Here is a 26,724-nt window from a genome sequence, read left to right on the forward strand (position 1 = left end):
ATTGCCCATCATATCTCACACACACAAAAATTATAATGATAAATACATACACGTGCGAGCATACATACAAACATAAAAACATACACGTTTGAGCATATATACAAACAAATACATACACGTGCGAGCATATATACAAACACGGTCGCGTATTCAGACAAGACGTACACAGATAAATACACAGAGGCCACGTGGAGGTAGGCACAGTAGCATCATGTGCCACAGAACGTACCAGATCCTAAATATTTAACCCGAGGATCTGGTCTGAACTGGCTGGGGAAAAAATGTGTTAGGTTGCTCCTTAATCCCTTGCCTTGGTCCGTCCCTGGTCCCTTACCTCGGTCCCTAGTCCCTCGTGTAGGTCCCTGGACCCTTGTGTTAATCCCTTCCGTACAGGGTGGATAAGGTTGAAACCCTGTTATCCAAGTGTTGCCTATTTGTGTCTATACGACAATCGAGAGTACAGTAAATGATCAAAATAACACGTTTGTATCTTGCTGCTGGATTTGGTGGAGACGGGAATTATATTACGCACGTGGAACTTTAAAAATACTACCCAGATCTTATGAACTAGCGAGGCAGAGGCCCTTGTTTGGTGGGGAAATTCTGGACGATTATGTAATGGTGAGGTGGAGCAGGGCATCGGAGCGGGGCGAGACGGGGCCCGCATCGCGGGAAGAACTGGGCGGAGTAGAACAGTCAGGGTGGAGCAAGGTAGGGAGGTGGAGCCCAATAGCCGGTGGAATGGGGCGGAGCCAGGTGGTGGGTGGAACGGGGCGGAGGGAAGACTTAAGGGAGCGGGTGGAATGAGGCGGAGTAGAGACTTGGATAGCGTGGGGGCAGTGGGCGGGGCGGGAAAGAGAGGGTAAGTTAGGGTGCGTGGTTGGCCGTTGTGCGATTCCCGGAACCTTCCAGAAGGCGCTGGCCGTTACGTAAACAACACTGGGAAATGGGCAGTAGAAACTATGCTGCAGCTTCATTATTGCGTTGCTTGCTGGCTAGACGAAGGCGGCAGCTTCTGTTGTGTCAGACATTTAAGACATTAACTTCCTGAGTTCGGTCTCAACTATTTGAATACGACTTAACCACTTGAGTACGACGATTTGGCTTTCTTGAGTACAACGACTTAACCCCTTGAACAGGTTTTTACTTATCAGTATGCAAGGTTCCATTAGATACTAAAGTTAGAAATAGTTTCTGAATGTCATTCGTTTCCTTCTCTCCAGTTTCAAAACACCATAATTCATCCGTACAGTAGTATAAACGTGTTGCACAGAACCATATCTTCAACTTTGTCATGGAACCCCTACATAAGATCACTGAATCTACTTCACGTAACCTGAGGGTGTTATATAGATGCTATAATTATTTTCCATGTGAACACTTATTTACAGGTTTTATTCTCCACAGAATGTAGCAGTCCTTAACATGTTTGGGGTGGCTTTTCCTCCACCGCTTTATTGGCCTGAATCAAATGCCTCTCTTTTCTTAAATTCTTCTGGCATCACATCTTTAACCATCCCTCTCTGATCGTGATTTTTGCTACCCACTTCCTGCTCTACAGGTCTAATTTTACACCCTGCTTCCGTGAGCTGTCTGCATGTGACTTCGCCGTGTGTTAACACTTGCTTTTGGTTAAGGATGTGTGTATGTGTGATACTTCATTGGCTGCATCCACTGTGTGGAATGGAGAATGGAGTTAATGATGATAAATAGATTCCCAGTAATCGTTTTCTTTTGTCATCTAGTCTGCCATTCATCATCTCGTTTCCCAGAACCATTATTTTTTTTCCCTGCTATTTTCAGAACCATGATATTTCAGCTTCAGAAAACAATCTGTTTTTATTAGAAGCATCTCTGTTTACCCGCCATTATGAAGGACTTGCGAACGACTGCTAATTGATATTTTATTTGCTTATTCTTGCGTGCTATTCTTAGCAGAACACTTGCGAGAGCAAACACTACTAATTTTTGTTTGTTGCGCCTGCTAGTGACTCTTGTTATAGCGTGACATTGAAAAGGGAGAGCAATGTTGACCAGCCAAATATTTGTGTTGTCTTTATGGTATAGTGTAGTTTAGCTTAGTACGATGATTAAGCCTTTCGGGGCAGGAGACAGCCATCCAACATTAAGCCATTAGATGAAAATGCTGGTACGAAAAGTATGATAAGAGGAACCCCTCTTGTCTTCATTAGGATTGTACATTCTAGGCACCGCCAGGAGGGTATGAAGTGTGCACCGCTAGGTTAGAAAAAGTGTTTTATATCGTTGGTAAAGATAGACGGAATCACCTCCGTGGTGTAGAGGTTCGCGTCCTTGGCCGTGACGCATTCACGGGCTTCCCAGGGTCGAGGGCCCTGTTCGAATCCTGGTTGCGGCAGTCGGTCTACAGTCAACCTAGCTGTTCATTCATTCTTAGGGGTTTGCCTATAAAATGGGTACCTGACTTAGGGTAGGGTATATATATATAATATATATATATATATATATATATATATATATATATATATATATATCGTTAATCGGATGGCCTCGATTACGGCCTCAGTTGCCAGTAGCGTCTCAGAAGAAAAAAAAAAAAAAATAGGCCGAGGCTGTATATACAGATGACTAAATTTTCTTTGTTCTTCGGGTGTTTTACTCATCGTGCTTCCAAAAACCACCCCAAAGTTTCCAGAAACCTTCGTCTTTCGTCAGCAATCAAGAAGATATTCTTAGCCTTATCTCCAACCACCTGGGGCTGAGAGAGGGCTGACTTCAGAGATATCCAGGACCTTGGATACGATGTATTGCTTCACTTAACGGTCGGTGCATATAAAAGTATATCACATGGTATACGTTGTGAAAACACCCATAGAGAATTTATTTCATAAGTTTCATAATGTTTTGTCAATACATATTAGTATTCATATGATCTTTGTTGGTGTGACATGCGATTTGATTGGGTTATGATAAATCTGAATAAAGATTCGAGTACAGTTATACCGTTTTCTCTTATTAAGGCCGTTTTCAGAGCCACTACCGTGTGTTTATGTCCCGGCAGGGACCTGTTGGCTGGCTGAGGGTTCGTTACCAGGGCGGTTACTGCGGTTTTTGAATAACTGACGGCGCCCAGACGGTATAATTTTGCGTCTTATAGCCCCTTGATCACAACGACAAGATACGATGGTACGGTCCTTTTTGAGTGTGATGGCGTAGCCTTTGGCTCAGCATTTATAAGGGTGTGATCAAAGACGAGGTACGTTAATACCGTTGTGGTTCGTACCGTCGTGCTCAGGGATCGTAACGCCTAGCCCTTAAGTAGTTCAAATAAACGTCAGATTAAAGCGAAAGCCTTGGTAACCCGATCTAGGGCCCGAGCACAGGAGCGTGTATCTCGCCATTCCAAGTACTGAAAATGAGTAAATTTGGTGAAGTCATTTAACGTCATCTTATAACTAAAATGACGCCATTCAGTTTACACTATTTCACAATCATAGGCTACCATCTTGAGTTTTCTCGACTCAACTTTGCTTCACGAACACTTCTTCGAAAACAGAAGTTTGTAATATAAGGGGGTCATTACCTTTATTACATTTGAGTTTCCAGTAATGTATAGGTTATGTATTTATACTTATGCGACGTAGGTCATAAGCGACTTGCATGGATGAGCAAGAAACAGTATTTTGAGAATAACGAAATTATCAACTCTCTCGAGTGAAAATATGCCATGTTTTAACCCATGAGCACGATGGTGTGATCTTAGCATATGCTGACGTGACCTTGATACCTGACCAGTTGGAGTAGGTCAGAGTCACGCCAGGCTGGTGTCATACCGTGCGTCATGCCACACTTTGATCCCATGCCAACGTGAACACACTTACCGGAGATACGGCTCAGCTGGGTGTGGTCGAGGCTTTTAAGAAAGCTTGATATGAATTTTCCACACACTTCTTGTCGCCTGTGGAAGTCATAATTAATATTATTATCATTAGTATTAGATGTAGCACAATTACTACTACAACTATTACTGCTACTGTTCCAGCCCTTACCTCAATTCTGTAGAGTCCTTTCTTTAATTCTCCAGCCCTTGCTCCAAGACCCGAGCCCCTGGCTTTTCATGTTTCGTAGCTTAGCGACGGTTGACCACTGTCCTCTTGCCTTAGCTCAACAGCCACCCCAACGCCCCAGTTCTCCAGTAACCTGAGCGCCAAAAACTTCCCATTCTGTGCTTTGATCGGTCAGAGTGCAGGCAGCCTCATCTTCAAGACCAACCGTCCCGTCTTACCTCACTTGGTTCACGCCGACGGTTCGTCGTCGTCCCAAAGCCATTTTCTCGATCCGCTTTGTTGTGTGATTCATGCCATCGACAGTGAATTTCTTTGATGTTGACGCTTTGGTTATTTGGTTGGGATTTAGACCTGTCGACCTTCAGGATCAGTAAGGCCATCATGGTAGAGTAGTAAACAACAACACCGGAAATAAACGGAAATATTTACTCCAAGTATTCATGGTATTTTGAAGACCATACGCGCTGTTCGTTTATATGGACTGTGATTTTCAGCAAGCATCTCTGATATAGATTTTTGTCTTTATTCCTTTCCATCAGTCTAGCTCCTCTTTATATGTAAAGCCTGGTCCTGATGACTTATTTTGTCCATGACCACACCACAGCCTCTGACATTAAGATAAAGAAAAGTTGAGACACTAGACCTCCTGGGTGTTGACTATCGTGACGCCGCGTTTGGTAGCGCATGCGCCATCTCACCACTACCGCTAGGGTTGGGTAGACGTTCCATTGTTCGCAACACGGTACAGCCACATTGTATATGTATGATTTGTCACCCATCAGGCTTCTCAGAATAAGGGTTCACGGTTCGATTGTCTGTCATGTATTGCCCCTCAGGACTTTCGTACATTAACTTTAAATGAGCCAGTGGTTGCAGTTTAGTGACATTGTCTTGGTGTTAATTACCAGCGTCCTACGTGCCGCCATCAGCGTCTCTCCCTCTTCCAAGTATGTTGGCTCGGCTTCAGTTAATTCGAAGAACACACACACACAACATGGAATAGGTTGACTGAGGACATGGTTGATGCAGATAACATACATATTCATACGAAGTTTTATGATAGAGAATGTCCAAAAGATCATCTCTTCATCTTCATATATTCCTTTTGCTGATAGGTACATCTCGGTGCGGTGTGTTTCAGAGGTGTAGAGTGTCATTGTGGGGAGACGGGTCTTGCTATGCCAGGTCCCCGTGCCTAAACTTTTTTACGTGGTATAGGAAGGTAACGAAAGACCTGATGGGCCTTGACGAGGTTATTTGCTTGAGGAGAGTAATAATATCGTACATTCTTAATGCCTGTAGTTGGAGACAGAGTAGTAGAGCAGAAACGGTACATAACCAAGAAACGTAAGGTGCACAACGGAAGGAACTGAGGTGAGTAACAAGAAATTAGTGGGTGTGAGTCTTTTTGGGCGAGAAGGAGACCAGGATCTGCCGTGTTGAGATACTTAGATTCAAATCCTTAGTTTTGTATATATTAGCATCGTGAATTACTCTTGATCTGTTACGTGCGTGTTAACATGTTACATCAGTCACAATAGCCATTTGCATCCCTCGGAGGTCATTATCACGTTTATGTAAACAGTTATTGAGAGTTTTAACGACGGATGGCCCCACCTTATGATACCTTCAGAATTTTATATATTCACCTGTAATATGTTACAGTGGTAGGAATTAAGAAAGACTTGAAATAAAACAGTTAGGGCTCGAGTCATTTTTTTCTATTAACCCATCACGTCTTACGCTATGAAACCAGAAATAGAAGACACACTCTCCTCTTATATGCTTTCACTATCCCAGCTTGCTGTACCTATATATAGACGAGGGAACGTATAAACATCGAACACTCAGAAATACTTCACAAAACTAAATCTTTATTATGTACAGAGGAAACTTCTACAATGGCTGTGCATACACTTTATCTCTGTTTGCTTATCTTCCACTTCGAAAAGAAATTCGGGACCATTTCATTACACCTGAGGTAAAAGAATAAGCTTAATTAATGAGGGTAATGTTGAAGATGGTGAGTGATGGTGTGGGCGGGTGGTTTAAGGTCTATACATCATCGTGCCTGGTAAACACCACCATGGCTTGCCCTCCTGTTCTCACCACCCTTACTGCGAACTGCATCAGCTCCAGTCTCTGCTGAGGCGCGGTAATAGGGGAAAATGTGGAGTCAGATTAAACGGACAGCGATTTTAGGAAGGCGTGACAGACAGATGTAATGTGGCCCTAGTGCAGCAGATATAACGATTTTACCAAAATCAGTGACGAACCTAACCTAATTTAAGTCTAGTTGCTTGTAACGCAATATCTGGCATTGCTTAGCATACCCTATGCTCATATAAACGGATGAGAAATTACCTGAGGTTTCTTGACAAAGATGACTAGGTTATATTAGCGCCGTGTGTATTACCGAAATTGTCAGTAGCACACGTACAACAACAATGACAACTCCACCCTCTCTTTGCTTCCATCATTAACTCCAGTACCTTCCACCGGCCATTGCCGTCACACACAAAAGCACGTACTTAACGAATATTCTCCTGAATGTACCCAACCATTTCATAAGCATTTCTTCAAAACTGCATAGGGTATAGACTGATGAAGGCCATTTGGGTTGCCTAACCCTCACCACTACTCGAAAGACCCTTCAAAATTAGATGTACCCAAACTTTTAGGAATTTCCAGTACCTTACATCAGAAACAGTAGTTACTTGGGAGTAACTTCGGTAGATTTTTCATAGTGATGTTTATGGATAAAGAAATTTATAATCGATCGTTGCACCAGAGGCTTTGTCTTTTAACAAAGATTACCTGAATATGTATGGTAATTCCAGATAGTATTTTGCTAAACAAAGAATGAAATATGGAACGTTTTGAAGTGGTCTCAAGTGAAAGAGAAGGGTCTATAGAACTGTAATGGGTTGTTACATAAGCTATTGAGGCACCACTTCAGTACTTACGCAAGGTATTTTTTTTCCCATGAGTTTTGTCCGGTATACGCAAGTCATTTACTTTTGTTTGGTGTGTAGGGGGTTGCCACCTCCCATTTTCTCTACTGTTTCCTCGTTCCTCCTTCATTTGTGATTGTACTTCTTAAAGAATCTGGGTGAGATTGTATCTCATAGATCGAGAATGTTTCATTTTTTTTGTTTTTGATTTCCTGATTTTTTTGTTTACATTTTTTTGTATATATGTATAGGCCATTACATGATGATTTAGATTTCCTTGTGAAAAGGGTCACTGTTACCGTTAGAGTTGAAGGTTGGGCCTTAACGTCACCTTGGGCATTTCCTTTCCTAGTTTACGTAAGATTTCTTAAAAAAATAAAAGAAGGAAGGAGTAATGAAACGGGGTTTCAGTATACATTTCGACGTTAGTATAATTTTATTGGTTCTGTTGTGTTTCCTTGATTGGGAATGTAATTTGTAATGCTTTAAGATTTGACAGCATCAGCATTAATGGCAATAAGTTACGCCATGGTTACGTTTAATATGACTGTGCTCAAGACTCCTCTGTATTCGGCAAGTGATTTACCACCAAAAAATTGATTGCTAAGTCACTGAAGGTTCATTTCTAGATGAGGTAGAAGAGATGCATAGATTTTACGGGTTTCGCATTCTAGGACGGACTTTGAGCCCACTTTTCAGTTATAAATGTCTGTAGGAACATAACCCATGTTTCAAGAACGTAATTCTACGTACGCGTAACCCTGGCTTAAAATCTTACCCGGGATTACAGCCTACATTTCACGCACGAGTCTTCGAAACGAGAACCCACTCTTTACGAACATAAGTCGCGCACTTACAACCCGTATCTTAAAGATGAACAGAATTCCAGCCCATGTTTTACAGACAAACTTTGCAGGTTTACGAAGATTTCCACTAACGAATAAGTCTATGGAGTTCCACAACTTAGAAAAGATATGTGGCCTTAAAACCACTTCTGTAAAATGTTTATGGATTATAACCAGCGTTTTACAACTTGCGGACTTACATTTCATATGCTTGTAACTTAAATCTTGTAGTACTTAAAACTGGTATGAGGACGGTAAGTCATTAAAAACTACGAACTCATAGCCCGCGTTTCACAAGCAAGACTTTACATTAAAATGCCTACACATTCATAAACCCACATTTCACTGATATAAACCTCATGGACTCAGACAACCACATAATAATAAAGAAAAAAGAACTAATTTACAAACCTCCACTTCATGGACAGAAAGCCATATACAGGCACCAGCCGACCCCACTTTTGACAAAAAAATTCTATGGACTTATGCTTCATTAGAAAGCTTTCAACGAAGGCAAAATCACTAACGACGCACCAGATCCTTCGGAAGCCACTTTGATATAATCTTGAGTCTAATTGTGGTTTCTATATCTAAACTGTGCGAGTCGATATTATTCCATGTGATTGAATATCTAATAAAGATCATGCCCAACTCTTTCATTACCAGCAGTCTCTATTCAACTGATACCTGTAGATACTGTTTGAACAAGGGTCCACTTCAAGGCTGGGCCTTGTAGATTGGTTAGAGAAGGGGAAAAGAAAGAGACAAGGGAAAGTATTTATGAGTTTTGGAAGAAGTGGAAACTTGTCTTTTAAAATGTGTCGTCATATTTGTTAGGGAAGACATAAAAAGTGTCAAAGCTTCAAGGTGTAGGGAAAGTTATCAAAACGGCCCACCCTTGAGTTGACTACGGCCAGACAGGAATCATGTGACTCTGCAGTTTGCTGAGTATTGCGTGGCTCATCTATAGTGGGGGCAATCAAGCAGCCAGCTTGAGATCTTAATATTTTTTTTTTTTTTGTTAGATATAACAAAGAATCAAATCTTCACCCCCCCCCCCCCACACACACATATATATATATATATATATATATATATATATATATATATATATATATATATATATATATATATATATATATATATCATCAGACTTGGCCAGCAGATAAGCGCTGACCTTGTGGACAATTTCTGGTTATGGAACCATGGGGACGGTTGGCAGATGTTGCCACCTGGAGGTCGACCCGTCGCACTTTTTTTCTCTATCTTCATACAAGATATTCACCTTGATTCATGAAGTGGGGCTGGCTCATGTTTTGGGGCACCGGTCCAAGTAAAACGTTGAGCTAAGTGTGTGCCGTTGAATGTAAACAGTTAAACTTATAACAGCAAGATTAGCTTGTCAGAAATTTGATATTGATTACTGCATGGGTAGTGATCATTTGTTGGCGATAACTCGTCATTAATTTGTTCTTACAAACCTTAGAATAAGATGTACAGGACTAAGCGGTAATGCTCTCACTATATATACTTTTGATAACTAATTACTTTTCCCCGCCATAACGAGTTCAGGAACAAAGGCGCACTGCCTCATTTGTACACGTCCACTGTCTAGCTGTCTCGTAAAATTAATGACATTCATATCACGCAACACAAGAAGTGTACATCGTCTTTGTATATATTTATTCTTTTTTATGCAGAACGCCTGAATGGTGATGGATCTACCAATGTTCCTTTCTATATTTGACGTGTAGGTTCTGCTTGGGGAAATTTTGGCTCAGTGCGTTGAAGGTAAAACATTTGTTGGATCCCACCAGTAGTGCTGTATGTTTGCACAAAGCAGATGATTAAGTTGAAGTTCATTTGCACATATATCTTTGTGATATTTCTGCGTGTCGCTCCCCTTGGCAATGTGTTGGGAAGATGTATTTATTCCAAAATCCCATTCGTTTTTACATGTTTACATGGCTCTTTTAAATGTAAAAGGACATATCTTTTTAATGTTTTGATTTTTGTTTACGTTTTTGTTTCATTCATGATGGGCTACTCCCCATAGTCAAAACATGTTTGGTTGAAGTGAAAATTCTAAAGCAGGAAGATAATAGTGATTCTTGAGAAGACGACATGAAGGTGATTTTTATCGTATTTACGTTATTGTATATCATAACATTCAGGTGCAGGGGCTCTCTCTCTCTCTCTCTCTCTCTCTCTCTCTCTCTCTCTCTCTCTCTCTCTCTCTCTCTCTCTCTCTCTCTCTCTCTCTCTCTCTCTCGCCATTATCTCGTAAGAATAAACGGACTATTCCGTTCTTAAAGTCTATATTTATTTCACTGAACTACTTCATTTTTGGTGAATTGCTGAGATTGTACATTATCGGTCTAGTTTACTTAAAGATTTTTTTTTTCTTATGACAAATTGTATCGAGGATACAGAGTTAGTATTGTACTGACCTGCTTTTGGAGGTCGGAGGCCAACAGATGACAGTGTTGCACTCCCCTTTTTAATGAAGCAAGGGCCTCGTTGTTGCCGTTCAAAAGTTGACGCAGTATTTGATAATGGCTTGGTACATAACGGCTAGACTAGTGCTGGCCTGTGTGTGGCTGGTAAACAACGCCTGTGTCCCCCACCCCATTATATGAGTCCCTGACCCATACACCCCATTATATTAACTCCCATCCATCATTATAGCCCCTCCCTCCTTTCCTCTCACCCATGTGCTAGAATCATGAAACTATGAATGCGAGCTAGGTTCGTTTCTCCGTGTATATACTGTACTCATTTTCCATTCGGTATAACGGTCGTATCAGTAATGAATGATGACACAAAAAGTTTGTCCAGGGCTCTTGACGTGTGTCCGCACGGACCACTTGGATGGGAGAGGTAGAAAAGTAACAGTAGTGAAATACATTAGTGTGAGTAGGTTCGTCTGCCATAATCGCCGTCGGTCGTGGTGCTCCATAAACGAAACTCTCTCTCTCTGGACTTCGGCGGTTAACCAGAAAATTTCAGTTTGAAGTCTCACCGGAAACCCGGTCTGTCTTATTTGGTGAATTATGTGTTCGTGTTTTCTAGCCATAAGCGGTTACCGGATTTTGTTCTTTTTGAATGTGTTCGCAGCATCTAACTTTGGCAAATGGTTTGTTTAATAGCCTCGTATGGTGGATAGCAATTCTTTCAAGGTGGAGGAATATTGCAGTATTATGAGAGGTGGTGACCTGTTTCACTATTAGCGAAAATTATACTTGAAGATACTTTGTCATACATCTGTTTACATTTGCTGCAAAACCCATATTTTGTAGGTTTGTATGTGGTGGTTTCCGTAAGTTTTATCAAAACGTTACATACGTTCATATGCGAACGGAGGACGACATAGCACCTACAGTTTATCTGTTCATAACGACTTTTCCCTTAAGGTAGTCCATTGACCGCAACGGTACGACCTTTGAGCACCGTGTATGACCCTAGGGTATGATGGCATAGCCTTTGACTTGACCCTGAAAGATCAGGTCCGAAACAGGCTCGGCCATCATACCTATAGGTCGTATACCGTCGTGCTCATGAGATTTACAAATTATGTGTCAGCGTAGCTCATTTTATTCCTAGTAAAGATTCAATGTTATTATTGCAATTATTCATTCCCCAACTTAAACTTTGTCATCTGATAGTAATCATTTGATAAGAAGTTGGCAACATAGCGGTGATATTTTTCAATACTGCGTTCCCCCTCGCGTAGCCTAAAAGTCACTATCATTGTTAGAGTATTACTTGTGTCTTCAATAGAAGGTAGTGAGAAGACTTACCATCCCTGGTCGAGTTGTTTTCATGCCTCTCTCTCATCTAACTTTTTTTTCTATTTTTAACAGATTTCTTTCTCGTCTTCATTGGCCCCTCCCATGCACACCGCCGTCCATGATGCGCACCTCATTTTGCAGCGGATGTTCCAACGTTGTTGTCACTGTGTCAGGAGAGACGGCCTTATCATTTGTCTCTCAAGGCAATAATGAACAGCAAATATTGACGGGCAGGCGATGGGCCTTCAATAACCTGGGTGAGGACGTTCTTGCTGCCTCCTTGATGGTTCATTATCACATCGCCTTTGCCTCCTCTTCCTCCTTATTTTGTATTTTTTTTCTTCCCAGATTCCACGTTGACACCTTGATAACCCGTATCTTAAGCTCCGTAACCCCTAAAGACTGTAGCACAAATGATCTTAAGTGACTTTCACTCTCCTGCTCTCACGAGATGGTGATCTGTCATGTCTAGCCACCAGAGGAATGTGACTCACAGTCACCAGGGGTTAACCTGGCGTGCTGCAACAGCGTGTGAACGACTGCTCGCTCCCAGTCAATGGTCTTAACAATCGTTGGTGCCATGACCCGCGGCGCTCACCTCTACCAATTATTAACCAATTTATCCCTGGCTGACTTTGGCTGGGCTGGAGCGGATCGAGCCAACAGTTAATGGCCATTAAGCAAGAATCCCTTCAAGACTTCAGACTCACAGTATACTGTGAGGAATACAACCGTGTTTTAAGTTAGGTCACATTGGTGTATATTGAATCGCCGTTCTTGTCGATGCTAATGATCGCTCTATTAGTATGGTAATAACAGAGTTTGTTCTGGGTGTAGTTATAGATCTACCACATGTGATTAATGTTCCTGATTAGTTTATTACGTAATTCGTATATGATATTGTAATGATGCATCATATGGCCAATTCTCTACACTTGCATGGTTTTGATTTGATGTGTACGGTAAGGTATAACAAGTATGGTTCTCGATATGTAATAGCCACAACCATACTTGAGCACGAGGATACGACCCTTGAGCAAGAGGGGCATGATGGCCAGCTCTTTACAAGTTAAGAAGTAAAGAAAACGCCGTGATGATAGAAACGAAAGAAATGAAATGGCTTTTCCATTCTTTTAAACTTCAGTTCATCAGTGCGATAGACGATGGCCCGAGTGTCTGACGAAGGTGGAAAATGTTGCTGAAGTCACCGATGAAAAGAAATTATAAAATAGCAAAGGTCCTTAATTCAGCCAGCTTTAAAACACCGTGCTTTCTCTCACTTGTTCTCTCACCTGGACTAAATGTCATTAAAGACATTTGTTGATTCTCTCTCTCTCTCTCTCTCTCTCTCTCTCTCTCTCTCTCTTCACAAATTTATCTCGGCGAAAGTTAGGTGAAGCTTTTGTCATCTCAACTCATTCGTACATTTTACTTCTCATTTTGGGCAGCCCTTGTACGCATTTGTTTAATTCGTTTCCTTGCCATTATTTCTGCATTCTGAAAGGAACGGACACACACACACACACACACACACACACACACACGAGGGTGATTGCTACCTTCAGTGTGATTTCTTCGACTCGTAAAATGTAGAGGAACAAAACTGTGTTGGTGAGAATAATCTCATGATTGGACCCAGTAGGGCGGCGTCTGGTGATGTTATCTACTGGAAACACTAATGACTGGAGGGAGCGGAAACCCGTCACACGCATGGACACACACACACACACACACACAAACATGTCTGCTCTTCCCCCCCCCCCTGATGGTGCGAGAGTGGATATAGCATTGGATATACTCCTATTTGGAGGGTGATTCTTTTACATTTTGTTTTTGTCGTTGATTCAGTTAATAGTGTTGCATTTAATCCGGAATTTTTTTGTGATTATATTCGCGAAATATTTTTAGATGAAGGATAACGTAGTGTTGTATTAGGTGTTTGCACGGGCCCGTCGAAATTCCGAGTGGGCAGTCGGCCCACAGTTACCCTTGATGTTCATTCTCCTTTCGGGGCTGGTGGAGAAATAGGCACTTGGCTTAGGCTGGATACAGTGTCTATAAGATAGCAGTGATTAAGGCATTCATTTCTCCCTTCCTTCTGAATTATCGTAAAAGAACTCGGGAAAAAAATTATTCTTATTTTTGGCTGTATTGAAGTGAGTATAGGTCTGTACAGTAGTTATTATAGAATATGCTAATATGATTTAGGCCTGAGATAAACAGGTAAGTGTTATTGACGTATCCTTACTGGAACCAGTAACAAAAAATTGAAGAGCTATAGATTTTTTTTAACAAAAAAGGAAAAAAAAAAACTAAGGATTTGTTGATTATAATTTTTTCCGAGTAAATAGAAAAGGAATTTTTTATTATTGACATTTGTCGTGTGTACGTGTCGGGCAAGGATGGAGACTGATGCATCTCTAGTAACCTTAGCATACCATTAAAAACGTCCTTGGTTTATGATGGCCGAGACATTGACCTTACCCCTGAAAGCTGAGGATCAAAGGCCAGGCGATCATTCTCAAGGGCCCTGCCATTATGAACTGGTCAAAGAGGATGACGAAAAGACAGACGGATCGAATCCTTGAAGGTTGCGAGAGACGCACGCAGGCGCGAATTCAACCTATGACGACAGCGTAAGGGTGACTACCCCGCTGAGCCTCCGTCTGGCTCATAAGGGGCGCTGCCTTCGCTTGGCGTGGTGTACGCGCCATCCCGCGCGCCCGCTTCCGCCACTCTCCGGGCAGAGAGGTAAGGTCGAAGAGAGTCGTGAGGTGTGTGGTATACCACAGTGATTATCAAGTGCTCTCCCCTCGTAACTTGTTTTGTTTTTCTCTCACATCGTTACGTGTCTGAAATTTATTTTGGTACGTGATACGGGTTCTAGTTTATCTGTTAAGCGTTATTAATGATGCCCATCAAATTCATTGCCACTCATCTATCATATATATATATATATATATATATATATATATATATATATATATATATATATATATATATATATATTGTAACTTCTTGGTGTTGGCTGAGGGGTTTTTAAGATGCTTTGGCGAGTTTGTATCGACGGAGTACAATATCGTCGAAGAACCCTTTCCGAAGTGTAGTCAAGTGTTGTATATGAGATAGATATTTTGTATGTTTGTGGACTGATAGCCAGCAGCTTTCGTGTGGGTGAGGAGTGTGTGTGTGTGTGTGTGTGTGTGTGTGTTGCTAGTCTCCGCTTGCAAGTGGTAACACCACGAGCGAGGAACCAGTTAGTGTAAACACTATCGCCTTCAAAAAAAAAAAAAAAAAAAGGAATACTGCTAATTCAGTGTGTTCAGACATTACATGTCATCATCTGTTTACAGCATGGCGAGGGGGGAGGCCATTCCTGGAAGCCATGCTTCAACAGCGGCATTCTGGATCGTCCTGGCCATCTTGACGCCCACGCCCGTACTGAGCCTGGGGGTGTGGGGCGCTGAGTACCCCATAGTGCCATGGGAGGATATGTGGGAGGAGGTAGACCAGATGACGGCCAACAGGACCCACTGCCTCTCGGAGAGTTCGACTTGCTGGGACGCCTCGAAGAGCGGGCCCGGCGAACCGACTAACAGCACCTCCTCCCCTTCCGCTGCTCCAACGGTGTACGTATCTTATGGGCTTAAACCAGAGCCTGATTCCTCCTCAGTATTGTAGGGTCATAGACCACGACGTGCCATTCTGATAGCACATGGAGTATTTAAAAGCTGCTCTAAGTTCAAGTCTCCTCATGCTTTAAATATTTTACCGAGCATGGAACAGCGATTGGAAGTTTAATTACAACCAGTGAAATCCTGATGTCACACACACACACACACACACACACACACACACACACGCAGTTTTAAAGCAACCTTTCCGCAAATTGTGACAGAAAACCCAACTTATGACGGCGTAACCTTTGACCGGATCTTTAAGGGTCAGTTATATTTGCCGTAATGATTTAAGATTATATTTGAATTTTTAAACGAGTTTCCGCATAACAAAAGTACTTCATCTTTCTCAAGACGATAATTCACATATATTTTGTTATGTCCTGTTTATTTGTAAAATTTTTCAACGTTTAAACTTATAAAGGTGGCAGAGAACTCACCCTTAAAATAGGTGAGGTACAAATATGTCAAAGTCTGTCATTCCTGCCCATCAAATGGACGGAGATGTTTGCACATACTCGTGGGGAAAAAAAGGAGAAAAACTACCTGAGCTGCAATGTCTCAGGAAACCAGGTGTATCTTGATGGGTTCGTAACCACTTAATCAGGACGGTTACGACCCTTTAGCACGACGGTGCGACCCTTGAGTACGACGTTACGACCCTTGAGTATGATGGCCAGGTCATCATACCCGGGGTTGCGTCGTCTTGCTCAAGGGCTGCACCCCTCATACTCAAGGAGTTAGGACTTTATGAAGATAATAGCTCGTTTATCTCAGACCCTTTGTGTCGTTGCTTGGGGTGACAGAGACTTGCATTAGTGTAGGAGAAGCAGCAGAAGCCAAGACTTTGACAGTGCTGTTTACAGAACCTTGAAGGTCTAACCCCGTTGTTTACCAGACCAGCTGAGTTCATGCTTGTCTTGCTAGTCATTAGCTCACCACCACCGCCACTGTCATCCACCGTCACTTGATCCTCCCGCCTGAGCAAGTCATGCACACAGACTACAGACAGATGTCATGCAAAGATTACTACCTCCCTGCCACCCAACCACGACCAGAGATATACTAACTGGCCTTTTTTCGGCTTTACTGTCCCTCTCTCAGTCTTTATGATTTACGAGTCTCCTTTTCCCCCCATTATACCAGCGTTGTGCCGGCGCTGTCACACAGTTATCATGAATCATGACATTCGCAACCTACCGCCGCTACCACCACCTACCTGGTCTGCTTCTCTTCCTCCTACAGGCAGTGTTCGTGCGACGACGAGTGTCTGCGATACGGTGACTGCTGTTGGGACAAGGCGCAGTCAGACTGGGGTGACGGTCGCGAGGAGGGCAGCGGCAGCTACTCTTGCCACAAGATCTACGCTACGGTGAGGCCCGGACCTGCAAAGGCAAGTCCGACTCTGTCTAGAGTGGTGCAGGGGGCGAGGCTGAGTGAGGCCTGGCGTTGGACCCCACCCATGAGCATGTCCACTGGGAGGACATACCCTCCAATCATAACTACATTCCCTTTGATCGCTGATACAGTGATTTGTGTGAATAGTTTTGCAGCCATGGCCTTCCCAAAACAATTATCTGGCTAAGGCCGACCAATGGGGTCTGAGTGAATCATGGTCTCGGGGTTGGGGAACACAGGAAGACCACAGAGAATGTAAGGGCAAGAGGTAGGTAGGTTGGTCGTGTGGGTAGGCGCGTGAAGGAAAGCCCCAGGGTCTGCTAGGACTGTAGGATGTTATATGGGTATTGGGAAGAAGGCAAGGCACCATAGAGAAGGATATAGGGAATATGGGTCCCCTCTGCCATGCCTGTGTTTACGAGTTACATGCCTCTTCTGTCCCCCGTGTCACCTCGGTGTTCCTGACATCTCTGTCCTTGGCTGGTGTCTCTGCCTGGCACTCTTACGTACACATGTAATTGTCTTGTCTTCCAGGGTTCGATCGGAATGCTGATGGTGGACTCGTGCCTGCCGGAGTACGCCAACCAGCCCGTCGAGCGCTTCTGTACCCAGCAGGTGAGTTATGAACAAGGTCCGTCCACAGATTAGCCTCATAAGCTCGATGGTAGTATAACTCTTCTGCATAACTGTACGACCCTTGGGTATAATAAACACGGGACTTTGACCTGACCCTTGAAGAGTCGAAGTCAAAAAAACAGGGAGCAGGCTGACGAACCGTCGTGCCCAGGGGTCCTCTCCAGGTTATAACCATCCATCGTACTCTGTGCTCGCAGGTATCGGCCCAGGAGTACACTTACCTGCTAGACCTCCCCGTAACCTCACGTTCCACAAACATCACCTACCTCAACTACCAGTGTGCCATGTGCAACAACGACAACCACAACCTCCACTCTTGGAATATCACCATCAACTGCCGTAGTACCCAGGTAAGGGCGGCTCATAATGACTTAGAGATAGCTAGGCCCTTCAGGACGGCGATCCTACCTATTTGATGGCTAGGTTATAAGTACCATGGTGCTTGAGGGGCGTACCGCAGTGTTCAAATGTGTGTAATGCGAGCTGAATGATGTAGGAGTAATGAGACATGGAAATCGGAAATTTATCAATGCCTGAAATGAAATAGTAGAAAATATGGGTTGATATAGATTTGTGCATCGTTGAAGGTCTGTGTACTTGAGTACTGTGAAGTACTTGACGACCTTGGCAGTTTGATAATCTTGGAAGCTGAAAATAACTAAGCAGCCAGTGTTAAAGACGACTGGGGGTGGTACACGAGACTCCGATCGCTGATTATACATTGGTGACGTCTGATGGAATGAGGAGCAAGCGAGGCCCCATGGAAGAAGAGGGTTAGCGAGCGCTCCGGTCCTGGCTGGTGGTCCGAGATTAACTCGGGGAGCCCGCGTCGCTCGCTTTGTTTTGATAATCTAAAGTATACGAGAATGATTGTTTGCCAGTCTTGTGTCTCGAGTAGACATACTAAAGTAATTAATTAGAAATGCTTAGTTTTGGTCAGTTTGCGTTGTGCTTGTACGCAGTGGTGACGGTGTTGACCCTGGCGTCGGCAGTGGTCTTCACCCAGCCACTGCGCGGGTACTACAAGGCGATGTCGTCGCGTTGCCGGCGGGCGGGCGTGGTGACGCTCCTCCGCTCGCGCCCGGTGCGCCTCGCCTTGAGGATGATGACGGCCGTCATTCTCCTGCAGGCCTTGTGCAGGTTGCTGTATGTTGTGTACCAATGTGTACGCTGGTGAGGCACACAGCTCCTCCCTCAGGGGCTCGCTGAACTTTATCCACACACTGACACCGTGCATGTATTTTATAAGTGGAATTGTCGCTTACATTCATTAAAAATTTCATTGTAGTGCACCGTACTGTACATCCAGTTTTAAGTCAAGATGGAGAAGTTTTTAACTATTGATACTAATTTCTCTGGATGAAATCTCTTTCCTAACTCTCGTTCATATATATATATATATATTCCCTCAGTGGCCCAGTTCTCTGTTCTTAACGCTACCTCGCTAACGCGGGAAATGGCGAATAGTTTGAAAAAAAAAATATATATATTTGTTGCTCGAGCCACCAGTCTCTTCCTTGTTACGGACTATTGTCATGTTACTGGCTAGTACCTTATATTGTTTGAAGAATCCTTCGTTCTCTGGTGTCTGTTTTCATACCATTACGTATTAGTTTGTCTGCCATAGTATGTCTTGCTTTTTGATAGCTTTTACAGGTAACTTGCAGCGCGCTGGATAAGTGAATTTTTCTGTGGCCTGAATAGCATTCGTTTTCCGTCTGATGTAAAGTTACCCTATCAAATTTTCTGTTAGGTAAATTTTTGTCCAGTTTTCATGCTGTCTTTAGAGTGGGTAGCCGTATCGTATGTGATGATACCAGTAGCATCATACGTTATCCAGAGGCACAATTGAGCGTTCGCTGCCCTGTGATGCTTACGTTATCTCTACCGTTTCTTTGCTCCAGCAGTCTCATGTCTCGCTGTCATGAAAAGTGATATTGGATCCACTTGTTTTGATCCTTGCCACGCAGCGAGGACAGCCAGGAGGGTTGGTCTATTGCTCTTTAGTGCCTTTCGTTGTTGTCCTTTTGTCTGTGGTACATTTCGAAGTTTCGTTTTCTGTTAAACGATTCTCTCACTTTCTGCCGCAAACCTAGTACTGGTTTTTGTGTTAATGAAGTGTTACTGGCTTTTAGAATCAAATATTGTTGGTGTATCGTATACCGATTTTACATGTAATTTTTGAATTACATAAATTCATAATTACATAAATTGATGATAATTCAGTTTGTTATAAGTAACATTCAGATTTTTAAGAAATTGGCACAGATTGACATGTTGGAGCAGACCCTAGCATTCCTGGCACCATGTGCTCTCAGATTACAATTGATATAAGACATTTTACACTAGTCTCAGTGGATATTGTGTATTTTTCCTCAATATATATATAAGCTCTGATGCTGTTTATATATCTTTGTATAATCTTCCTTTCAGTTCCTTAAGGAGTACACGATGGTGGAGTTTATGAGCAAGGCACAGTATGTGCCTGGAATGCGGCACTGGAGGAGGTTCATCTACAGCAGCCCTGAGAATGAGCGTCATAACACATTTCGTGAGTCCCACATCTGCACACTAGAGGTACTTACCCACCAGTTGTGCCTAGGGAACCCATCTTATATATTTTTCTACATATGATTGTTCAATATTAGGCCTTATTAGGTACCCCCTATTATACCCCCCCACACACACACATTTGCATGATACCCGCTGATATACCATTTTATTAGGTCTCATAAGATACCCCTACTCACCCTTGGCGCCCATGCATCAGTTGTGTGTAGGAACCCACCTACTCTTACACACACACTACGTGATATTCCCTGATATAGTGCCATATCAGTTCTTGCTTTCTTTTCTTATTAAGTTATAATGTATTCCTGGTGTATCTTAGCTTTGCTTCTATCATTCAAATGTTGAATACTCCCTCATTAAAGTATGCTCCCGGCATATATTGCCAGAAATTATTCAACCAATCTTTTCGTACCCCTATCCCATACGTGTACAAATACTTACACATGCACAGACATATACATATATACACATGTATATATTCATACATGCCTTCATACATTTCCGGCGCCACCCTGCCTCACAGGAAACAGCGTCGCTACCCCCCGCATATATATACAATAACTGTATATGCCCAGGCCGACTGTCCAGGATGCAAATCTATAGCAATGCATACCGCTACTGCACGAAAGCTATCCCATACTGACCTGTGGCTAGACATCCATGTATATAGATTTAACTCCAGCCAGGTAGTTCCTATTATTTTTCAGGATATGTTGTCATGTACTTTCCAACCATGTGTTCCTAGTTACGTCATTTGTTGCTTATTACCAGCTTGATAATATCCAGGCATGTGTTATAAGTCACTTCAAGCTATAACTAGTTACTCTCCACCAAAGTGTTGCTGGTCACTCCCCACCCAGGTTTTGCTAGGTGCTCCCCATCTTGCTGGGGTAAAGTTCTCCTCATTTAGGTATTGCTTGGTAATTTCCACCCAGCTGTGCCAGCTTTTCCCCACACAAGTGCTTCCAGGTACTTCCCACCCTAGTTTTGTTGAATTCTCCCCATCCACATGCTGCAAGGTACTCCTCACATTGTGTCACTAGATATCCCCTATCAGATATAGCTAGGTTTTTCCCATCTTGTGTTACGAGGTACTCTTCACTAACGTGTTGTTTGTACCTTCACTCAGGTTTGGTAAAATATTGATTCAGATGTGATACACCATACCTAGTTTCTGCTTTATACTGTAACCTTATCCAGTGTTTCCTGATGCTTCCTATCCCCAACGAATGTTGCCGTTTACTCCATTTCCTTGTTTCCAGTTAGTATGGTACTATTTTCTGTGCAGATAAAGTTTTTAAAATCAAAGTGTAAACTTTCATTGCTGCTCTCATAAACCTTATTTATCTTGGTGTTACATGCACCATTATTACATAATGTTTAGTACTCTGAGATCTTTATCTCATGGCAGGTCGAAGAGTTCCAGAGCCGACAGGCATTTATTGAGAAATATGGTGGCCGCCTTTGCATCTACCCGAAGGGTGTGTGTTTAAAGAGATTCGTCGGAAGAGGACACTGCAAAGAACAGGAAAGTGTATAGTTTGACACAGTCCTGCTCTGTATTTTTCTAGAAATGTTGATAGATGGCATAGGTAACCAGGTGTTGCTTTAAGAAATGTACCCATGTTTTGCTGTTTTGTGTAAACGTTTATGCTGTTTCACTTCATGCTTTTGAAAAATACATCATTTTTGTTCCCCTACCTCTCTGTTCACTTCTTTGAATTCTCATGTATACTAACATTATTTCTTCACTCTTTCCTCCCACATAGACTTTGGTAATCTAGTCTGTCTCAGTCAGCAATCATTCATAAATAGAGCAGATTTTTCCCAAAGTGGTTTCCATGATCACGTGCTTCCTCTTTTAGATATTCAGATGTACTTTTTTGGTCTAGGTTTAAGAATAATAAAGCAGTGAAGAGTTTTTATCAAGAAAGTAAGACATGCATATGAGAAGAAAAAGAGGAGAGTGAGTTGTTCTAGGTTAAGGTGAGTCTGCGTGTGTTTAACTTAATTATGGGTGGATTAGTGAGGTAGGTGAATGAAGCATTCTTAAAGACAGGGGCAGGCCTGCTATCTGTTTAGGGTGGGGAGACCTGGGAGATGGTTTGGTTATATGGAAAGGGGGAGTGGATAGAGGTTGACTTAAGAGATTATATGTGTTGGAAATAAAGAAAACAAAGAGATGGGAAAATTGACAAGGAGGTAGGAGGATGGAGTGAAAGATGCTTTGAATGATCTGGACCTGAACATCAAGGAGGTTGTGAGGTGTGCACAGGAGAAAGTGAATTGGAGTGATGTGTTATACTTGGGTTGATGTGCTCTCACTGTGGTGAACCAAGGTATATGAAGTGGTCAGGGGAACCAGTGAAAAGTTTGTGAGGTTGGCTCTGTATAGGGGGGGTTCTATTTTAGTGCATTATACATGACAGCAGAGAGTAAATGTGAGTGAGGTCATTCCTGGTCTGTTACTAATGCTACCTCGGTGGTATGGGAAACAGTAAACAAGTATGGAAAAAGACTTCATTATTATTATTTTTGTTTTTTATTATATTTAATTGATGTTTCCCACATCAGCGAGGTAGTACAAGGAAACATATGAAGAATGGCCCATCCACTCATTCACATATATATGTATATATACATAAACGCCCATACACACACATATACATAACATATACATACACATACATATACATATATACACATGTACATATTCATACTTGCTTGCCTTCATCCATTCCTGGCAGTACCCTGCCCCACAGGAAACAGCATCACTACCCCCTTCTTCAGCAAGGTAGCCCCTGGAAAAGAGACGAAAAAGGCCACATTCGTTCACACTCAGTCTCTAGCTGTCATGTGTAATGTGCCGAAACCACAGCTCCCTACCCACATCCAGGTCCTACAGATCTTTCCATGGTTTACCCCAGACGTTTCACATGCCCTGGTTCGGTCCATTAACAGCACATTGACCCCGGTATACCACATCATTCCAATTCACTCTGTTCCTTGCACGCCTTCTCACCCTCCTGTATGTTCAAACCCCAATTGTTCAAAATCTTTTTCACTCCATCCTACCACCTCCAATTTGGTCTCCTGCTTCTTGTTCCCCCCACCTCTGACACATATTATTATCATTGTTGTTATTGTTATTATTATTATTATTATTATTATTATTATTATTATTATTATTGTTATTATTATTATTATATAGGGCTTCTTTAAGGTCAAAGCTGCACTTCACACAAGAGTAGGAAAGCAGAGGACTTCTGTAATGGGATAAGGTCCTAAATTAATCTACTCCTTTCCAACCACTGATGATGATATATCCTTGCCAAAAGTGACTTTTCACTTGATGTAACCACTTGCCCTTATGTAACAGTTGTTTGCTTTTACAGGTGCGACGCTGTGATCCTGCTTGGCCTTATCATTTGGATGTAGAGAAGTGCCGCCGATATTCTAAGGTTGTGCAGTACACTGATTCTAACAACCTGGTGACTATCTACAAAAACCCACACTGTGCCAGGTGCAATTTTGTCAACACCTCTTCCAGTGGCTTGGAGTGCATCAGTCCCAATATAAAAAAACATCTTCAAAAAGCAAGAGGACCTAACTTTCTTCCATGCTTCTCGGTGCTAATGGACTTTAAGGGTGACAAATGTAAAAGTATTAATGAATTATGGGACCCTATTCACATAACCTGCAAGAGGATTTATTGTGGGCAGCTCTATAAATTAGAAAATGGGTTATGCGTTAGAGACTCAGCACTTTACCATCCTTCAGAAAACTCTACACTGCTTGATCGTTCATGTCCAAAGCTAAAGCTTTTTGAAAGTGAATATATTCCTCGACCTGATGGCTCTGTTTTTGTTAATGTCACCAAAAAGGTGTATAAGAATGGTGAATTTGAAATGCTCAAAGAAGGAGAAATATTAATCTGCAATGATCACCAATACTATACGGCTGCACTTACAATGTCCCATAAACTGCTAACTCTGATAGTCTTAGTCACATCCTTGACCTGTCTTGGATTGCACATAATCATATACATCCTTGTGCCACGTTTCAGGAACTTGCCAGGAAAGAACCTTTTCTCTCTCAGCTGTTGCCTCTTCATTGCGCATCTGATCTTCCTAACAGGAATGAAAGCAACGTATAACTATGGGCTTTGTGTGTTCCTCTCAGTTGCTCTTCACTTCTTTTGGTTAGCTTCCTTCTGTTGGATGAATATAATGAGTGTGGATGTATGCCGTACTTTTACTGGTCATGTTTACAGGGGTGAATCAGATGGTCGTCGAAACTACATTTTCTATTCCATATATGCCTGGAGTATACCGACATTTGTTGTTACCTTATCACTGATCTTCAACTATACTGACATCCTGCCAGAATACAAGCCTGATTATGGAAAACAACTATGTTGGATTAATAATCAGTATGGCTTAGCTATGTTTTTTCTCCTTCCTGTTGGAGCTATCATCCTGGAAAACACTGTCCTCTTCCTGGTGACTTCTTGTGGAATCTACAAGCAGGCAAAAGCTGCAAAGTATGCAAATACCCGGTCCCAAAGTGTTAAGGGAGAACATGAACCAAAGGTAGCCAAAACATTGAAGTGCGAGAAAATGCACAAGAATGGTGCTCTCAAGCATGCTGCACAGGTAGGTCTTATAGTTCTGCAGTCACATATTTTTTTTGTAAAATTTAATTAGTGGCTGCTTAGTTCTTCAGCACAAGTGAAAGATCAATACTGTTATCTAGAAAGTGCAGAAGTCCCAAAAATTTTTTTGACAAATCTCCAGTTAATGAAATTTTTTTTTTCAGTTTATTGAGTTGTGCTGACCATACTTTTTTTTCATTCAAAAGTTATATACAAATGTATATATTAATGTTACATTGATATAATCGTATTGATATTCAGGATTAATCTTTACAGATAGTTTTAACATTTTTTTTTCCTTTTCTATTCAGTAATTTCTCTCTTTCCTTTCTTTTTCTTTATTTCTATGTCACGAGTACCATGCACTAGCCATGCCTTGTAGGTATTCTCTCTCTCTCTCTCCAGCTTGTCTCTGGCTTCATATTTTCCTTTTTTTCATGTTCTTGCATTGTTGCCAACAACTAAACATTCTTAGTAGGTTATGTTTTTAGCAATTTGGTCATGACAAACTTTCTGAAATAATCTTGGGGAACTGTCTAAAGGGTCGAAGGAGCAAGAAGGAGCGGGTGCGTTTGGTGCTGTATTTGAAGCTTGGATTGATCCAGGGTATTACCTGGGTGTTAGGCTTTGTGGCAGCCTTTTCAGACATCCCTGAATTTTGGTACCCATTCACTGTTCTCAATGGTCTACAGGGAGCCTTCATATTCCTTGGATTCGACATGAAGAAAAAAGTGAGTGTTGCATTTAAGTTGAACTTGAAATCTTAGATGTTTTATGGTTCTCTACCTTCCTGTGAAAAGAATCATGAAAATGTTTTGGATGGGGATAACTACTTTCAGAAATACCTGTAAAGTCTGCTGCTGGCTGGCATAGATAAAGACATCCACTTTAAGAAAAAAAGAATGAAGTGAAAAATTGCCGTACACACATTCTTTCATTTCAGATTCATTCAATGCCATATCCACTTATTCTTCTGTCACCACTTTACCATATGCTGCTCTGAGAAATTCGGTTATCTGATTCTTTCTGTTGCTTCAGCTTTATATAAGTTTGATTTCATCAGATGTACACTTTGCATCGTAACTCTTTTTTTTCAGTTATATGAAAGTGACAACCTCTCATAAGTAATTTTACTCATAAGGATTATGATAGAGATGGTAGCATTATGCAGAAATTAATGAAATTAGGCATTATCTTCAGTTTAATGAATATCATTGTTGTCTTAATATTTATCATCTGCTTTGGTTTGTCCAAAATGTCAAGTCTTTCCATAACTGTCATTTAAGATCACTCCAAAAGTTTATTTCAAGTGCGCCTAATAGGGGTGAGTTTTGTGATTATTCTGTTTCTGCTGCACACTACAATGGTGTATTATAGTGTCTATATAAAAGTTCTTGTTATGATTTTCAGAAGTATAAGATAGATAAGAACATATGATTTTTCTTCTTTGTGATAGGATCGGAGAAGAGGGTCTTCCTATATTTTCATTCACGTTCATCCTGATTTGTGCAGGCATTATCGGGAGTAACTCATCCATCCAGAGAAAGTATACTTTAACAGTAGAAGGAAACTTTTGGTGCTTTTTGTGAATGGTACCCCAGGACATTTAAAGTTTGTATTATGATATTTGTGTACTTCCTCATCTTTACCATTTGCTAATGCATTTGTTTTCATACTGCATTTCGTGATATCTTTGGGAGGCAGGTTGGTGAATTAGTGTGGGAAGCTTTGGTTGGACGACCATGGAAGAAGCACAGGAAATCCAAGGAAACTCGTACCACCACAGCTGGCCAGAGCAGTTCTAGTCAGAATCGATCATCAAAGTCTAACAGGTTAAAATTTATTTTTGTTTTGTGTAAACACTCAGTAGATGGTTTAAGCTTGGGGCCTACAACCTCAGCTTGCTTATGTTGGTTCATTAGTGGACTAAATAATTAAGAGTATCATTACTGTATGTTGTGAAAGGTTTACAGCCAGTAGAACTCTACAGTTTTTTGTATGAATGGGAATTATCAGACATTAAGAATTGAAAATTTTCTTCTAGAACCAAAGGGTATTATACTTCTTTATCAGAGGCAGTTAAGCTCAGTGTTTCACTAATGATTACCTAACTTGATATATATTGAGTGCAGGTACTACATCCATAGTTCGC

The 26,724-nt window shown here is 41.8% G+C and overlaps 1 protein-coding gene across 4 annotated transcripts in view; it reads left to right on the forward strand.

The window, feature by feature from the left end:
• Nucleotides 1-26,724, forward strand: part of LOC139758781 (uncharacterized) — a 46,688-nt gene that overhangs the window by 7,928 nt on the left and 12,036 nt on the right. For 2 of the 4 annotated variants that reach the window (XM_071680573.1, XM_071680571.1), the window contains 9 exons: nt 14,990-15,265; nt 16,559-16,685; nt 17,246-17,326; nt 17,545-17,697; nt 19,781-19,924; nt 21,330-21,442; nt 23,310-24,573; nt 25,115-25,303; nt 26,277-26,404. In XM_071680573.1, the coding sequence (XP_071536674.1) occupies nt 14,991-15,265; nt 16,559-16,685; nt 17,246-17,326; nt 17,545-17,697; nt 19,781-19,924; nt 21,330-21,442; nt 23,310-24,573; nt 25,115-25,303; nt 26,277-26,404 (2,474 nt within the window). In that variant the 5' untranslated portion in view covers nt 14,990. Of the gene's footprint in view, nt 1-14,096; nt 14,388-14,989; nt 15,266-16,558; nt 16,686-17,245; nt 17,327-17,544; nt 17,698-19,780; nt 19,925-21,329; nt 21,443-23,309; nt 24,574-25,114; nt 25,304-26,276; nt 26,405-26,724 lie in introns of those variants that run through there. The other 2 variants (XM_071680572.1, XM_071680574.1) reach the window with 2 other exon arrangements.

Source organism: Panulirus ornatus, chromosome 31 (assembly GCF_036320965.1).
Source record: "Panulirus ornatus isolate Po-2019 chromosome 31, ASM3632096v1, whole genome shotgun sequence".
NCBI lineage: Eukaryota > Metazoa > Arthropoda > Malacostraca > Decapoda > Palinuridae > Panulirus > Panulirus ornatus.